General features: G+C 43.5%; 1 protein-coding gene across 4 annotated transcripts in view; it reads right to left on the reverse strand.

Moving 5' to 3' along the window:
* The window catches only part of LOC101270095 (NACHT, LRR and PYD domains-containing protein 7), a 62610-nt gene that overhangs the window by 36718 nt on the left and 12678 nt on the right, over window positions 1-13214 (reverse strand). For all 4 annotated transcript variants that reach the window (XM_049703385.1, XM_033411898.2, XM_033411897.2 and 1 more), the window contains 4 exons: window positions 11830-12000; window positions 9239-9409; window positions 8762-8932; window positions 7044-7211 (listed from right to left, as the gene is read on the reverse strand). In XM_049703385.1, the coding sequence (XP_049559342.1) occupies window positions 7044-7211; window positions 8762-8932; window positions 9239-9409; window positions 11830-12000 (681 nt within the window). The remainder of the gene's footprint in view (window positions 1-7043; window positions 7212-8761; window positions 8933-9238; window positions 9410-11829; window positions 12001-13214) is intronic.

Here is a 13214-nt window from a genome sequence, read left to right on the forward strand (position 1 = left end):
TTATTTATTTATTTTGGTTGTGCTGGGTCTTCGTTGCAGCAGGCGGGCTCCTTAGTTGCGGCTCGCCCGTTCCTTAGTTGCGGCATGCGGACTTCTTAGTTGCAGGATCTAGTTCCCTGACCAGGGATCGAACCCGGACCCCCTGCATTGGGAGTGCAGAGTCTTAACCACTGCGCCACCAGGGAAGTCCCCGTATCTTTTTTAAAAAACAGAAATCCTACCCAAGAGCTTTGTACTCAAGGAGAATGCTGAATTTTGACTCCGTCAGCCTCACCTCTAATACCGTGATCACTCCTTCTGATCCATACTCAATTCCTCCATCATCTATTCCGTTGAAATCCTTGCCTAACCATGTCCCACTAAACACCGGTATCCAAAAGCCTGATTTAAGTTAGTATCAGCTGAGTGTCACCCCAAATACCACAGCAGCCTTGAGTGTTTGAGCAGATTTATCTTAATATGGGCCTGCTAAGGATGGCAATGCAACACAGAGAAAGAAATTGGGTCCTTCCTGGGATCAACGAGCAACTAAGGTAAGCCATACTACCTCCGTACTTGAGTTCATAGATCTACGTTAACTTGGGGTCTTTATCTTCTAGTTGATGGGTTGAAAGAACTAATGTGATGTTTAACCCACAAAAAATATGGCACAGAAGGAATAATGTGAAAGGGATATGAAAGGTAAAATGAGACATAGAAAATGGGAGACAATATATAAAGAGATAAAAGCCAAATTTTTCCCCAGAGTTCTGAATCCCCAGCATAAAATAAAAAATAGGAAATAAAAGGAATATCCGTACTCAAACATGTCAGTACTCAAAGACAAATCGAAGAGAACATCTCAACAGCCAGAACAAAGGGGTGACTGACTGCAGAGAAATGCTACAAAGAAATGCCAATTTAACCCAGAGCAGATATTCCAACAGCAACAACGAAAGCTAAAACCTATGCAATAATATCTTCAAAATGTTGAGGGATAACACCTATTAGCTTTCAAGTGTATACAAGCTAAATTATTCAAGGTTTCCGCCCCCCCCACCCCCCGCTGCGTTTGGTCTTCGTTGCTGCACACAGGCTTTCTCTAGTTGCAGTGAGCAGGGGCTACTCTTTGTTGCAGTGTGTGGGCTTCTCATTGCGGTGGCTTCTCTTATTGCAGAGCACGGGCTCTAGGTGCATGGGCTTCAGTAGTTGTGGCATGCCGGCTCCACAGTTGTGGCACGCCGGCTCCACAGTTGTGGCTCACGGCTTAGCTGCTCCGTGGCACCAGGGCTCGAACCTGTGTCCCCTGCACTGGCAGGCGGTCTTAACCACTGCACCACCAGGGAAGTGCCAAGAATAAAGTTTTAAGAATACATTTCATCTCACCTAAAAATGTGAGATTTGGGGTTTTTACAGTTATCAGGTGAAAAGTGTCAGGGAGAAAAGTTCACTGAAAACGTTATCCTAAATCCAAAACAAATTGTGTCGTTTAAGCTTTCAACCTGAATCACTAACTACAGGCCACTGTTTCTGTAGCTGTGACTTTATGATAATGTTCCCTATCGATAAAGACTCCTGTATCAGTATAAGACTACTTAAGGTAGTCTTATCACCTACCTCTTAAGTTTGGTGGAAATATTAAGGAAGGAGCGATTACTCACTTTTGTCAGTGCCTAGAAATTAGCACCAAAATGGTGACTTTAGTTTTTAAAGTTCTGAACTGGCTTTCCAGCCTTTTCTACGAGTTACCAGCAACAGGTATGGATTACGTACACACAGAATCACTGAACATTTAAAGAGAAGAGTGATGTGGTCAGATGTATGCTTCTCAATAACAGGATAGTTCAGCACAGGAACCGGCAAACCATAGCACATGGGCCAAACCTGGCCTGCTGCCTGTTTTTGTAAAGTCTCATTGGAATGCAGCCCCGTCCGCTCCCTCATGTGTTGTCTTCAGCTGTTTCACACTATAATGGCAGAGCTGCGTAGTTATGACAGACCATAGAGCCTGCAAAACCCAAAATATTGGGTGAGCCCAAAAGGTTCGTCTGGGTTTTTCCATAACATCTTATGGAAAGACCCACATGAACTTTTCGGCCAACCCAGTATTAGCTAGCTGGCCCTTTACAGAGGAAGCTTACCAACTCCTGGATTAGAAGATCATAAAACTGATTAACAAAACCACAAGCCACATTGATCACGTAGGCTCACTGGGCAACTATTATATTAGGCCAAGAAATACCTGCACGAGGGCAGAAAAGTAGAAGAAACCCACGTAATCATCTAGGAACGTTGTAACATTTGTTCCTAGACTAAGTAAGCCAAGTTCACCCTAAGTTAGCTGCTGGGCATATTAATAAGTACAGCATCAAAGTGCTTTGCTTTTTATTATCCTTGTGAGAGAAAACATTTTAACATCAAGTGGGTGCGTGACTTGTGCGGAATTTACCAGAAACCGGAGGGTGAGAAACCAGTGCTCAATTCGACATTTTGATTTGAACGTCAAATGTAATTAACGTTTGACGTCCTTCATTAATGAGATGTCTTAGAGATATCAGACGGCCCCCTCTGGGGACACGCGAGAGAGTTATCTTCCTTCAGGAAAGGAAGTGACAACATAAGGGCCTGGCTGTTCTGGCATTATTGCATTCAATCGTCAACTGTGGATTGCTTTCTTTCACATCCTTCAACAGCTTCTGGATTTCCACGGTAGGTTTGTCTATCTTCAACCTGAGTGTCCTTAGGGGGCCATTCTTCTGTTTTAAAGCCTCCAGGAGCACCATTACTCCACTCTGCCCCAAGATGTTCTGGCCCAGGTCCAGAGTTTCTAGGCTCTGGTTGCTAATAAGAGCAGAGGCGAGATCCTGGCAACTGAAAGGGGTGATGGAGCAGCCCCAGAGCCTGTTGGGAAAGTACAGAAACCCACTCATTTAAGCGAGCTCTTATGGACAATCTACCGTGTTGCCAGGCGTACTCTTACTTGCTGAGGACCTAGCAGCAAAGAAATGAAAATTATTTTCTTCACGGAGCTTATTTTAGTGACATCAGGACACATTGTATTGAAGACGGGATATGACAGTGTCAGAACAAAATAAACAGGATTAGGATTAATAGGACAGAGAAGGATTAAGTAGATTTGTGATGGTCAGTGAATGCCACATGGCAAGGATGATAGGAGGGGGAAAAAGTGAACCATTTTGAGTGAATGGTTTTGAGTGAACCATTATGATATTCGGGGGAAGGAAGCCAGTGTAGCTGAAATGTCAAGCTAGCAGGAAAGTAGAAAGAGTGGCTCATAACTCTTTATAGGATCCCGGAGAATCTTGTAGGCTATTATAAAACCTTCAGATTTTATCCACAGTGATACGAGGAGCTTTTGAGTCTTTTGAAAGACAAGTGCTATGGCCTGGCTTGCAAGTTGAAAGACACCTCGGGGGTGATGGGTTGAGAACCAACGCTGGGAAATCAAGAACTGAAACGTGCAGACTACATTCAGAGATAATGCAATAAATCCAGATGACATACTGAGTGAAGTCAGTCAGACAGACAGAGACAGATATCTTTATATGATATCGCTTACATGTGGACTCTGAAGAAACGGTACAAATGAACCTATTTACAAAACAGAAATGGAGCCACAGATGTAGAAAATAAACTTGTGGTTACCAGAGGGGAAAGGTGTCGGGGAGGGATAAATTGGGAGATTGGGATTGACACATACACCCCACTATATATAAAACAGATAACTAATAAGAAACTACTGAATAGCACAGGGAACTCTATTCAATACTCTGTAATGGGGGCTTCCCTGGTGGTGCAGTGGTTGAGAATCTGCCTGCTAATGCAGGGGACACGGGTTCGAGCCCTGGTCTGGGAAGATCCCACATGCCACGGAGCAACTAGGCCCGTGAGCCACAACTACTGAGCCTGCGCGTCTGGAGCCTGTGCTCCGCAACAAGAGGGGCCGCAATAGTGAGAGGCCCGCGCACCACGATGAAGAGTGGCCCCCGCTTGCCACAACTAGAGAGAGCCCTCGCACAGAAATGAAGACCCAACACAGCAAAAATAAATAAATAAATAAACTCCTACCCCCAACATCTTCTTTAAAAAAAAAAAAAACAAAACTCTGTAATGACCTATATGAGAAGAGAATATAAAAACGAGTGTGTATATGTATATGTGTAACTGACTCACTTTGCTGTACACCTGAAACTAACACAACACCGTAAATCAACTCTAGTCCAATAAAAAATTTAAAAATCCCTACGACAGCTGGTAACCCAGATGAAGCATTAGTGGTACAGGTGGTGGGGTGGCAGACGGTCATCTCGTAGGTATCTGGAAAGAGGCACCTCAGGAGAGTCTGAATGTGAGGTGTGAAATGATGAAAGGCACAAAAGAGCAGGAGTCTGAGAGTCAGGGAACAGAATAGGATTGTATTCTCTTAGACGTTACAGCTAGTTGAGTTATTTAAGCTAGTGATGCATTATGCTACCATGGCCTCCATTCCTTATCTCCTTTTCCCAGAGCTCCTTCTAGACTAAAAGATGTCTTTGCCGGTGGAGGACAGAGGGAGACACTCTTTGGGGTAGATACAGCTCTTACCCTTGTTAGCCAACTCAAGCCAGAATGACCCCTCAGCCACATGCCCTTGACCGCTGCACCACCTGCACATCTAACTATATGCGGAGTCTCTAACCATCCTTGTGCTGCCCCAGGCACTATGGTAGCCACCGGAGATACAGAAAATAGATTCAATTTCTCTCTAAATAAAACTAACAAGTAAACGGATGAACAAAACATGGTATATCCATACAATGGGATATTACGTAGCCATAGAAGGAATGACATGCTTACACCTGCTACAATGTGGATAAAACCTTGAAAATATTACGCTAGCTGAAAGAAGCCCGACACAAAAAGCCACATAGGAAATATACAGAGTAAGTTAATCTTTACAGCAGAAAACACATTTGCGGTTGCCAGGAGTGGAAGGGAATGGAGAGTGACTGCTTCGTGAGAATAGAGTTCTCCACTGGGGATGGTGAGAAAGTTCTAGAACCGGACAGTGGCAGTGGTTACACAAGTACAGTCAGTGCCACTGAGCTGTTTACTGAGTGTACAGTGGTTCATTTACGTCGTGTGAATTTCCCCCTCCATAAAAATAAGTGTTTAAAAAATGTACAGTTCTGGTGATTGGGCAGGACAATACTAGAGTCAATTTATTATTTGTTATGGAGAACAGATCATGCTGCAATAGGACAGTCAGAAGACCTCGGAACTATCAAAACTAGTTTGTTCTCCCCCAAAATAACTAAGGTGAGGAGTATTGGCAGACAGCCCTGCAAACTCCAGGGTCTGTATGCTCTAGTCAAAAAAAAAAAGAAAGAAAGAAAAAGGAAAAGAAAAACCCACGAAATACAAATGAACTTATTTACAAAACAGAAATAGACTCAGACATAGAAAACAAATTTATGGTCACCAAAGGGGAAAGGTGGGGGGAGGGATAAATTACGAGTTGGGGATTAAAATATACATGGTACTATATATAATATAGATAACACACAAGGATCTACTGTATAGCACAGGGAAGTATACTCAGCATCTTATAAAAACCTACAATGGAAAAGAATCCAAAAAAGAATATATATATAAAACTGAATCACTTTGCTGTACACCCGAAACACAAGATTGTAAAGCAACTATATTCAATAAAAATTTTTTAAAAACACTAAGGACAAAGACCTTGCAGTGAGAGAAAGAACTGGGTGGGTTCTGGGAACTGAGGGGCTAGTTGAGTGATGTACACACCAAGGTGGGGAGAAAAGCATGAGATGAAGTTCGACAGACAGGAAGGGGGTCCCTCACAGACAATGGTCTGAGACTTGGTAGAAAATATGGATTCACATGCTTGTTATATAAAAACGTGTACAATGAGGGCTTCCCTGGTGGCGCAGTGGTTGAGAGTGCGCAGGGGACGCGGGTTCGTGCCCCGGTCCGGGAAGATCCCACACGCCACGGAGTGGCTGGGCCCGTGAGCCATGGCCGCTAAGCCTGCGTGTCCGGAGCCTGTGCTCCGCAACGGGCGAGGCCACAACCGTGAGAGGCCCACGTACCGCAAAAAAAAAAAAAAAAAAAAAAATGTGTACAATGAGGCTGATGCGTTTACAAAGTAATTCACCCAATGCATTAATTGTGCTGTTATCAGGATGGGTCATAGAGAGGACTTGTCCGTTCTGTAAGGGAAGAGTTAAATGTCCTAAGTCACAGCTAATTAATATCAGATGGGATCTGAACCAGCTTCTGATGTCAAAGCCCCTGTTCAATGCCTTCGCTATGGTGCTGGGCTCGTGTTCACTGATCCAGAGAGATGAATTCCCATCTGTGGATACCATGGATTTTCCTCTCCAACTTCTACTTCAGAGGAGCTCAGACTTGACTGAGTATTAGAACCAACCAGAATATCCTTAAAAATTCTGCTACCTGGGCTCCACTTCCTCCAAGATAGAGTTCATCTGGGGGAAGCATGACCATCAAGAATTTTAAGTTCCCCAGGTACAGCCAAGACGCCAGGATAGTAAACAAAACCACCGTATATCCTAGCGTGCTCTCTGCTCAAGGCTCAGGAAGTCTTTACATTTACATAACCCAGATTCTCTTCCCAGTAGGCTTCTGGTTGCAAAGCAGGTTGCGTCAATGAGATACGTTTGACAGACTTGGAAGAGAGAAGTGATTCAAAGCTCGCCATCCTGTTGGGGCCACTGCCTATCCTGAGGGTGGTATCCATCTACGGTTCCCCGGGTATTGAACTGGGGTAGGCCCACTGTGTCCTGATCACTGGACCCCACCAGACGCAGTGTGATCTGGAAGTCTACTTCACTGGAGGCTCTTCCCACTTAAAACCACTCCCTCTGGCCCTCTGATCAACTTTGTAAACACCCAGTTACCTGTATTCAATTTCTCTCCTAAAACTGGACAAAGTGAAACTATCGCAGTTTGTATTCCAAAATCTCCGAAAGATTAAATATTTCCAAAACATCTTTAAAATGAAGAAAGCAACTTACCCTAGACATTTCAGGTTACAGTTTGGTTTCTTCAAAGCTTCACAGAGAAAGCACAATCCAGTGGCTATGGGGTTGAAACCCAGGTCCAAGTCTGTTAGGCTGGAGTCTCCTTGGAGAAGCTTTGAGATGTATTTGCAGCCATGTCTGTTTATGTTGCAATGACACAACCTACAATTATAGTCATATGAAGAGAAGTCTATTATCCCTCTGTGACACACATCCTGTGAAATGGCTGTTACTTCCAGCATCACTTATATGCTACCTTGAGCCATATGCTTTCAGGTAGGCTACATAAAAACATAAAACACATGGAATGATGATTACATTATGTCTACCCTGCCTAGATGGTAGAGTGTTAAACTGGCCTCTGTCTGCCACCTTTTATTACGGAGAAACAGACATGCATCTCCTAAGATACAGGTTTTCCTAGCATGACAACATATCACATAGGTGAAGGGCTCTGGATTCAGACAGACCTGAGACTGGATCTGAGGCCTCACTTATTTTCTGCACGGTTAGGTCATTGGGATTCCATTTTCCCTGTCTTATGTTTTATTTCAAGTCCTGTATTTAATTGTCCCAGCATAACTGTGGTACATCAAATGCACGACATTCATGATACGAGTGGCTATGTCTCTAATTTAAACACTGCAGACTCCTCCAAGCTTAGAGCCCTACAACGCCTCCTGACCATAGAGAAGGATGTTCCCATGGTACAGTTAGGCAGGTGGACCTGCAATCATCCCTAAAAAGCCTTGTGCCCCACGTACGGCATAACAGCGACAGAGGCTGTAGAGCCTGAAGTGACATGACAAACAGCAGGTGGATGATAACTGGACCAAAAGATGCCATGCTTTGTATGATGTGACACCTGAAAACCATACTTGAATCTAGGGCGCTTGGGGAGAGAAGTTAAAACAAAATTAAGTTTTGACAGCCTACAAACTGGAGGTTTGGTCAAACATTGCCTTTATGTATTTCAGGTAATGATCATTGATACCTCAGTTTATAGAGGGGGCTTCATACCCACTACACAGATGTGACCATAGGCAAACTAAGTGGCTAAACTTTGGTTTTCTAATTAGCTAATTGGCAAAATTGAAACAAAGGTAACTATTGCTTGTGGTTGTAAGGACTAAAAGGTCTCAAAATTTAATAGAGTACCTGATACACAATAAGCGCTTATAAGCATCAGATGTTTGTTGTTGTTGAGATGCCTAAATCAACTCTGTAAAACAGAGCAGTCTATGTAGTGACATCATATGGAAAATTTTATATTCTTCTAATGAATACTGTCGAAGCAGAAATATGACCTTCTCCTTTTCTCTCTCTGCGACTATAAATTGAATACCTGGCTTCCTCTCCGGTCTTGAACCCTACTATATAACTCAATCCACTCCCATCTGCTGGAAGATGTCATGTGAATTTTCAGAAAATACACAGAACATCGGACCTGAGAACCAGCTGCTTATCTCAAATTCTCAGAATAGGGAGAGGCTGGAAGGTCAACCTTACTCTTAAAAGACATGCAAACATTAACATCTGTTTCTAACTGTTCTTTCCCTAATTTCCACCAGAATCTTGCTGGTTTCATTCAAGTGGAATTAAGTACTCTTGTTTCTGTCCTACTTGAATCCAGGTGTGTGAATGTACATACAATATACACACATGCACACACACATACACACACACACACACACAAGCCAGCAGGGACTTACACCAAGGTCTGTAGTTGACATTCAGGGTAACTCAAGCCCTCACACAGAATTTTCACCCCACCAGCGCCAAGGTTGTTTTTGGCCAAGCACAGGTGGGTCAGCCTCTGGTTGACAATCAAAGCAGAAGACAGCTCCTCGCAACAGGCTTCTGTAAGGTGACAGTTTTCCAACCTGCAAAAGCACCACGTAAGTGGTAAGACACTTCCAAAGTCCAAACTTCCCAGCTGACAGCCCTTAATGCAAGTCCCCACCCTCTCTATCCTGTGCTAGTGATCAAAGCCTGAAGGACCAGAAATGAGACAAGGGCAAGCAAAAATGCATGCCTCATCTACCTGGGACCAAAATGGGCACCAGGGGTCTCCATCTGTAAGAGGTCCCATAGGGTTTGCCCTGTAAGTCTGGTCTTCCCATTGCTCTTCTCTGTGTGGCCCCAGACCTAAAATGAAGATGTTTCATGGGAAGAGAGGAGAGACTTACGACAATTTCTGCAGGAAACACATTGGGTGTCTCAGAGTCGAACACAGCAACTTGACACCCTCATCCGGAAACTCACTGGCTGTGAGATCCAGGCATTTCAGGGACTGGTTGATTTTGAGGGCCGAGGAGAAATCAGCCCACCGCTGAGGGGTGTCAGAACAAGAACCCAACCTGCGGGATAAATGGGGGAAAGTCATTCTTCTGGGAGGACAAAGAGACCCTGTCAGCTAATTATGCTTGGAGACTGTATCCTTGATTCTCGTGTCATTCTACTCCAACATGCGTCAAACCCTGGCCTGAACTATTAGAGAACTGATCTCCTTTGCTTCTTCAAGTATCTCTGTGGCCTTTGATCATCATGCAGCCTCATCTCTAAGAGGAAAATAAAAATCAGTAATACAGGGCTTCCCTGGTGGCACAGTGGTTGAGAGTCCACCTGCCATTGCAGGAGACACGGGTTCGTGCCCCGGTCCGGGAAGATCCCACATGCCGCGGAGCGGATAGGCCCGTGAGCCATGGCAGCCTGAGCCTGCGCGTCCGGAGCCTGTACTCTGCAACAGGAGAGGCCACAACAGTGAGAGGCCTGCGTACCGCAAAAAAAAAAAAAAAATCAGTAATACAATTCTGTGTGAAGTTTCACCAACATGGCCTATTTCTCAAACCCCACTTTTTATATCACTTTCCCTGACCTGAGTCTACCCCAATCCCACTTAAATTTAAATGTGATTCTATTGAAAAAAAAATTTGATGCCTGGGGACTTCCCTGATGGTCCACTGGTTAAGACTTTGCCTTCCAATGCAGATGGTGCGGGTTCGATCCCTGGTCGGGGAGCTAAGATCCCACATGCCTCGGGGCCAAAAAACCAAAACATAAAACAGAAGCAATATTGTAACAAATTCAATAAAGACTTTTAAAATGGTCCACATCAAAAAAAAATCTTTTTAAAAAAATTGATGCCTGAAACTCAAAAAGTTCCATTTCATAAGTTATTAGGGAATATGTTAATTAAAACAAGGAGATACAATTTGACACTTAGGCAGCCATGTCCCAAGTTTGAGTTTGGGTTGCAAGAACAAGAGTAACTGCAAACTCCTTCTGTTGACGGAAATACGAATGTGGTACAGCTATTTTAGAGAACGTTGAGGCAATCCATTATACTGGGTTGGAAACTCAGCTGCTCTTGTAGACACAAATCAGAGTACAGGACTCCAGGACAAGCTTGTTTGAATAATGGCTCTGCCCCTAATGTTCAAAATATTCACCAGTTAGTTAAACTTTTTAATATTCTTTTTTCCCTCCATCTGTTCTTTGGGGAGAGAGGATACTGTGCGCCATGCAAATAAAGGATATAATCAATCCATATACTCTACCTATTAGAATGTACGTCACAAGCAAAACTGGAGTTCTTAAGATCAGTACCTTTCTTCCCTCAAAGCTTAACCTATAACAAGGACATTATAAGTTTACGTAATTTCAATACAAGGTAGAATGTAAAGTGCCTCAAATCAATGAGCAAAAAACAGGAGATTCTGCACCAGCCATTTGTCATTCTGGAGCTTCGGTATATCCACTGAGAAATGTCATTTATCACAACTTCAGAGTAAACATTTACTTTTATACTATGTCAACTAGTAAACATCTTTGCCACGAATTATGAAGTATAATTTCCTCAAGAATTTCAAAATGCATGTTTTCTATAAATTTGAGATTTTATAAAACACACAAACACTAAATCTAAGTCTGTAATCTGATTTTTTTAATATCATGCTTCAAACGTGTACTTTCAATTGTTATTTCACTACCCACATTTCTCAAGACTCTTTTGCGTCAACTCTACTTGTTTGAATAAAAATCTAAAGAAACAAACAAACAAAAACACACTTCAGAGTAACAGATGCTTTTTCTAATTTAATGAAAGACAGCACCATCAGGAATCATCCGTAATGGTAAGAGCTGACAGTTGTGCCTGGTACCTATGCAAAGCAGTCCACATCCCATGTTTCATTCAATCCTCAAAACCCCATATCATGGATGAGGGGACAGCTCAACATGATACAGGTCATAAAGGTCAAAGCAAGGTTCCCAAATCCAAAAACCTGTGTCACTAGCCAGTACCTCACGTTGCTACTCAACTAAGTACAGGGGGGTGGAATGGTACCCTAACGATGGGTGATGATAATCAGAGCACTCGTTACGAGATCTCATTGAGGATAAGGGAATCTGTCAAACCAGTGAGCTACCAGGAACCAGAACACTCGATGTTTCTACAGCATCAGTGAGTGACCAATTAAGGCTGACGGCTACTCTGAATCACAACAGGTAGGTAACATGCAACCTGAGATGCCATGTCCCTAAGCTAGAGGATGACACAAAATTCTGAGTGTTTCCTTGCATTCAGGACTCATCATTCAATGCAGAAGGCTAGCTGGCTGGGGAAAGACTACAGGCTGACATGCCATCCATATTCTATGTGAGAATATGTTCCTCTGTTTAACGTGGTACCCAATCAGAGTGGCCACCCTCTTCTTTCTTGTTTACAGAGCTCACAGCATCCTTTCCATGCTGAGAACAGCAATGACAGGAGACCTACTTCAGATACTGCAGGTTACATCTTGGATGTTTCAGGATCTCACACAACAGCAGCAACAGCATCTCATCACCGTGGACACTGCCTTCCAGAACCAGATGTGTCAGAGTCTTCTTCCCAATGAAAGCCAGACAGAAGTCCCGATAAGCATCGGTAGGGGAGACGTTCTTAATCCTAGGGAAAATAAAAAGAAGGGATTCAGTCCATCCTGAGTGCTGTAGATGGTTGGTGCCGAGAACACACAGTGGGATGAGAAGTCACAAGTCAAGACAGGGGTGGCGAGCTGGTCTGGTAAGCTGAACTGAAGGACGAGTCAACCGAGCGATAGCTGGATAGAGGAGGACAGACTACCAACAGATGTAGTATGTGGTGATGGGAAGGAAGATGGAATTGGATGGCAAAGGGCTTGATACACCCTTGTCTTTGCTCACGCCGATCTTCAGAGAAAATATCCCCATCCTTATTTTTTGTATTGGGGTGACACATTTTGCTCCCCTACAAAATGTCCCTATGACGTGAATATTATTTCACGGTGAAAACAATCAAGGCTGAAAATGCTCAGGAAGAGACTTTGACCTTTCCCCTAACTTCCTGAATAATTTAGATAGAGGGACTGTTACAGGAATAGAGCTATCACCAGAGATCTCTGCAAAGAATATGGGCTAGGTGTGGTAGGGTCAACTCTTAGAGATCAGAGCACACCCTGTGTCCCATTGTCTCTGCAAGTCCCAGCAAACATTTGTTTAGCAAACATTTGCTTTTCCATCCCCATGTGAATTGCCTTCCTCTCCTCTGAAGTCTCAAACAACTACCCCCAACATCCTCTATCATCTTTAGCTGAAGGTAGTATTTAATGTGAAGATTTCAGCCATTGGGGTAGTTACTCAATTTTTCTGGGTCTCTCCCATGTACACATGCTATTAAATGTTTGATTTTCTCCTGTTAATCTGTCTCATGTCAAATTCACTTTTACACCAGCCAGAACCTAGAAGTATAGAGAAAATTTTCTTCCTCTCAGACAACATTTTATCCTTTATTTCTTTCAACATTCAGTTCATATACAACTTTCCCTCCTCCTCAATGCCTGACTTTTTCCAGTAAGAATAAATCACTTCCTACTTTATCCCCATGTAGTCATTTGCGTTTCCACAAAGCAGTTTTCATTTAGGCTACAGTAAGTTGTGGTTTATAAGTTAGCAAATAAATTACAGACTCCTTAAAAGTAAGTACCATTAAGAGCCGTTGGGCTTCCCTGGTAGCGCAGTGGTTGAGAGTCTGCCTGCCAATGCAGGGGACACGGGTTTGTGCCCCGGTCCGGGAAGATCCCACATGCCGTGGAGCCACTGGGCCCATGAGCCATGGCCTCTGAGCCTGTGCGTCTGGAGTCT

This window comes from Orcinus orca, chromosome 20 (genome assembly GCF_937001465.1).
Source record: "Orcinus orca chromosome 20, mOrcOrc1.1, whole genome shotgun sequence".
Classification (NCBI taxonomy): Eukaryota; Metazoa; Chordata; class Mammalia; order Artiodactyla; family Delphinidae; genus Orcinus; species Orcinus orca.